Here is a 5,000-nt window from a genome sequence, read left to right on the forward strand (position 1 = left end):
TTTATGGATCCGACAGGAGAGGGAGGCCGAGAGACATAGGCTGAGAGAGCGGAGCCGACGTGTGTAGGTGGCACAGGAAGAGAAGGACAGCTGAGGTGACTTCTATTTTTATTCCGAAGCTCGCTTTGTGGTACAGAGTTACAGCTAAAAATATATTTACCTCAAACTGCATTTGTTTTCATGCCAAAAAGTTCCCTACTCTAGATTTAACATAAACTTATGCCCCCCAAGCTCCCCCCCTCCCCCACTACCATATCATCTTATTCATGGTAAAAGTGCTTTCACCCAGTGAAAAAAAGATTATATCGAGGCACACACACAAAACAACACTGTGACAGAGAGCAGGTAGGTGCATCTATAAACCACTGACACAAAAAGTCATTAACATACCTTAGCATGGCTCATGCTCTTAAAGTACAATACAAAGAATATTCAATGAGATTTGGGAGGTTGGTATTCACGTACACTGGCTTTTCAATCTGCGGACGAGGGCTTGGTAACCGCTCTCCAGATTCTTTCATTGTCTGTTTTATACCTCTCCCTCTCTTTCAGTTCGGTCTGTTCGCTCTGTCTCTGTCTTCCTCTTCTTTTAACATATCCCGGATTCTTCGACCCGATTCCTCAGACTGTATTCATCATTGCTTCTCAATATTAATATCTCTTCAAGTATTTACAGTACATTTCATCAAAGTTGTCTTCCGACCTTCACAACCTAGTCCGACCATGTTTCTTAACTCCACCATATCGATTCGTCCACCGCAGTCATTCTTACATTTTCTTTATGTCACACAGTGTTCCCAATAACAACAATAAAATGCAAACAACTACATTGAACGTGGACGACTACAGCTCTAAAGGAATATTAAAATGTGCTCCAAGTGACAGATACATTAAAAAAAAACAAAAAAAAAACGTGCTTTAATGGTGAACAGATTTGATTTGAAACCCAATTGAAAATCAACTACTCCGTGCTTACTACTAAATTAAATCTCAACATGGCCTCATTGAAAAGACCCCTGGTGTAAAGATGTCCTCTACGGTTCCGGCCACACGGGGGTGCTGTTCAGTTCATTCGACCGAGCCGTCTCCCCTCAGTGCATGGTGGCTGCTGGCCGCCAGACACAGGGCTGCAGGCCCAGGTTGCTGGTGCTGAACCTGGGTCTCGGACCGCCCACCGAAGACTGGCTGCTCCTGGACGAGGGGCGGTACCCGTTGGTGGGGCTCAGATCTGGAACGCTGATAAACTGCCGGTTGGCCTGCTCCGAGCCAGATCCCTGGCGGTGGGAGAAGGTGGGGACGTGCATGGGGGCCCCTTGATGCACCGAGGTCAGGTGGGGAAGCTGGGGGAGAGGAGCTGTGGGAGCGGGTGGAGCCGGAGGGGACAGCGGGGAGGAGGCGGCCCACTGAGAGGCCTGAGGGTAGTAGCAGGCGGGGCTGCCGGGCTGGGGCTGGGGCTGGGGCTGGGGCTGGGGCTGGGGCTGGGGCTGGGGCTGGGGCTGGGGGTAGCCCGGGGCCGGCTGGTAGGAGAAGGCGGGCTCGGAGCGCCAGGTGGGCTCGCCCAGGGAGGTGACTGACCGCGGTACGAGGACCTTCAGGGAGGGCCCCGTCGCCACGGGGGGGGGCGTGGAGAAGCGCTTGACCTCGCGCACTCGCGCCGTTTGCATGGGGGTCTGGTAACCCCCCATCGTGCCTCTCTGCTGCTGCTGCTGCTGCTGCTGCTGCTGGGGCCGCTGGGGGCTGGAGGTCATCTGAGGGGCGCCGGGCACGTAGGTGAAGAGCGACGAGTTGAGCTGGTACGGCTGATGAGTCATGATCTCCAAGGGCTTGAGGCCCCCTTTCTTTGCGGCCGTTTTGGATCCGGTCTTCGGCCCCGCTCTCCCCGCCTCAGCCTTCTGGGGCTTCTGGGCCTTGAGGGGGCAGGAGGGGGAGAGGAGGGGGTTGTAGCTGATGGGCGGCGGGGCTCGGATGCTGGACGAGTACTTCCAGGTGGCGGGGAGGGAGGGGGTCGGGGAGGCCTCTCTGGGGCGCCCGGGGGAGAAGGGCGCGGCGGCCGCGGAGGGCGAGCGGTCCACCACGTAGCGGTCCATCCGGCTCTGTCTGCGGGCAAACAGCTGCCCGCCTTTACCCTCCATCTGGCCCATCTGGGGGGCCTGGGGCGCCTGGGGCTTGGGGGCCACGGGAGGGGGCCGGGGCCCACGCTGGGCCTGCATGAAGTTACAGGCCTCCGCCCCGAGCCGCAGCCAGTCCTCCTCGGGGCCCGACTCGTGGCCCCCGGCGTCCCCGGCGGGGGGCGGGGCCTGGGCCGGGCCGGTGGGCCCCGTGGGGGAGTCCATGTTCTGCAGCATGGAGAGCAGCGCCGGGTTGGGCGACACGTCCTTGTTCTGCACGGCGCAGAACATGGGCTTGTTGTTGGCACGGCGACGGGCGTCCTGCAGGATGCCGGTGCGCGCGGCGGGCACGGAGATGCGCTGCTCCCGGGACGCCAGGGAGTCGGCCTGAGGAGGAGGAGGAGGAGGAGGGGGCTGCTGCGGAGACCCCGCGGTTGCCATGGTAGCGACGGGGGCCGGGTGAGTCACAGGGCTACCTGTCACGTTGATATAGGGGCTGAAGGGTTGAGGGGGAGGGGGGTGGTGTGTGTAGGTGGAAGGGGGAGGATGGGGTGGGGAGCCGTTGGTCTGGGGCTGGAAGGCTAACTGGGTGGGGGCAGTGGGGTGGGGGGGGGTGGGGGGAGGGCCAGAGATACCAGAGAAGGAAGGGAGGTGAGCCGGGCCGTTGGGAGAGGGAAATGACTGAGAGGAGTGAGTGGGAGAGAAGGGCTGAGGGTGTGGGGGTGAGGGATGGGAGAAGGACTGAGGGGTCGGGGGTGAGGGATGGGAGAAGGACTGAGGGGTCGGGGGTGAGGGATGGGAGAAGGACTGAGGGTGTGGGGGTGAGGGATGGGAGAAGGACTGAGGTTGTGGGGGTGAGGGGTGGGAGAAAGGCTGAGCGTGTGGGGGTGAGGGGTGGGAGAGGGGGTGGGAGAAGGGCTGAGGGTGAGGAGGGGAGGGGTGGGAGAAGGGCTGCGAGGCTGATTGACAGCTCGGTGGACCTTGAGCGGGGGCCTGGCCGAGGGGAGGGGCGGCGCTGGCGGGGGAGTAGGGGCCGGAGGGGGGAGGGAACGCGGCGGGCGGCCCTGAGTAGTGCGGGGAGAAGGGCACGGGCTGAGGCGGGGGTTGGGCGGAGGCCAACGAGGACGGGGGCGACGCGGGGGAGAGGCGCGGGGGGAGGGAAGGTGGCAGCGGCGCCGTTGTTGTTGTTGCCGCCGTTGCCTCTGGGGGAGATGTAGAGGGAGGTGGTGGACACCGCTCTCCTGGCCTCGGGCCCTGGCAACGGCCGCTGCGGCTGTATCGTCACCGCGGAAACGGCCGTCACCGGCCTGGTCGCCGCGGTAACGGAGGCGGCGGCGGCGGACCTGGGCTGGGGCGGACGGAAGGCCACGGGGGCCCGGGCGGCGCCGGGACCGGAGCCGAAGGGTCGGGCGGTGCGGTTCAGGACGCCGGCGGCGGCGTTGGCATTGGGGGGCGCGGCGGCGAGGGCGTGGTGCTCTGAGTTCACGGCGGGATCGAGGCGCTGGTAGGCTGTGGGCTGCTGATGATGATGCTGCTGCTGCTGCTGCTGCTGCTGGGGCCCAGCTTGGTAAGAGCCTGGTGCCGCAGCGGCCGGGGTCAGGACCACGCTGGCCCGGCTGACCACCATCGACGCCCCGTTGGTCAGGGCCGCCGCGTGGGGGGACATGGGGGCGGAGTGGGGAGCCGCGAGCGCCGCAGCGATTGGCTGCTTCGCGCTGCCGCTCTCCAGCCTGGGGCCTTGGAAGGCCACGCCGTTGTACCCTGTGTACTCCGACCCCGGGCTCTGATAGGCCGAGGGGTCGAGCCCCGGGTTGCGATGGGTGGACGGCGTGGTGGGGGTGGTGCCCGGGCAGGCGGAGCTCATGCGGTCCAGCAGGTCCAGGTAGCCGCTGTCCCACGTCGGGTCGTAGGACGCCGAGAAATCCTCTTCCTCGACCTCAGAGCCGCTGAGGGCAGAACCTCCCCCCTCTTCCTCCTCCGTCTCCCCCCCGGTGTCCCCCTCAGTGTCCTCCCCCTCGGCCTTGCCAAAGCAGGTCAGCGTGTATTTCTTGGCCCTCTGCCGGCGCTTCTTGAACATGAGCACCCCCTTGGAGTTGGGGTTGGGGGCGTCTGTCAGCAGAGAGGCGATGGACCGGCACTTGGTGCGCGCCTCCTTCACCTGCTTCTCCACCACACTCTCCCCGCGATGCAGCTCTGCAGGGGGAGGGGGGGGGGAGAGGGGGGAGGGAGGGAGGGAAATGGGGTAGAGGGGGGAGAGAGAGAGAGAGAGAGAGAGGGAGGGAGGGAGAGAGAGAGGGGGGGAGAGAGAGTGAGGGGGGGGGGAAGAGAGGAGGAGAGCAAGAAAGATAGGGGAAGAGAGGGAGAGGGAGAAAGGGGGGCGAGAGAGGGGGGGAGGGAGACAGAGTCAGAAAGAAAAAGAGAGTGCGAAAGATAGGGGGAGAGAGAGATCGAGAGTGGGAAACAGAGAGAGAGAGAGAGATAGAGAGAGACAGAGGAGGGTCAAATGTGAGAAAAAACGGTGAATAAGTGATTAATAGAATAAATCCAAAGGAATAAAAAATGTAAAACAAATATATTTATATTGCTGGAGGATTAGATAGAAAAGGGGGAAAAATCCAAAAATAGCACACATGAAGAGAAAACTGAGAAATGTACAAACTCAGACACTAAATCAGAATCAAAGGCTCTGCTGACAGGGAATAAGGATTAGCGTGGAGCGACAGTAATGTGTGCTGCGGGAATCAAAAGAAGACAGTGAGTCACACAGTCCGAGGGGGTTAGATCAGGGTGTGTAATGAGTGGCAGCGGGGGTCTGGTGGAAATGTCCGGAAATACACATCTGATGTGTATTTTTTAGAGTGTGAGGTCAATCATTAATGCTTGAATTATCTC

General features: G+C 61.3%; 1 protein-coding gene across 1 annotated transcript in view; it reads right to left on the bottom strand.

The window, feature by feature from the left end:
* The window catches only part of LOC130371625 (synaptopodin 2-like protein), a 13,694-nt gene that overhangs the window by 21 nt on the left and 8,673 nt on the right, over positions 1–5,000 (bottom strand). The window contains exons 5-8 of the mRNA XM_056577460.1: positions 3,248–4,301; positions 2,695–2,733; positions 1,474–2,604; positions 1–1,188 (exon numbers count right to left, since the gene is read on the bottom strand). The exon at positions 1–1,188 is cut by the window's left edge and continues 21 nt beyond it. Coding sequence (XP_056433435.1) covers positions 1,092–1,188; positions 1,474–2,604; positions 2,695–2,733; positions 3,248–4,301 — 2,321 coding nt within the window. The 3' untranslated portion in view covers positions 1–1,091. The remainder of the gene's footprint in view (positions 1,189–1,473; positions 2,605–2,694; positions 2,734–3,247; positions 4,302–5,000) is intronic.

Source organism: Gadus chalcogrammus, chromosome 18, assembly GCF_026213295.1.
Source record: "Gadus chalcogrammus isolate NIFS_2021 chromosome 18, NIFS_Gcha_1.0, whole genome shotgun sequence".
Taxonomy (NCBI): Eukaryota; Metazoa; Chordata; class Actinopteri; order Gadiformes; family Gadidae; genus Gadus; species Gadus chalcogrammus.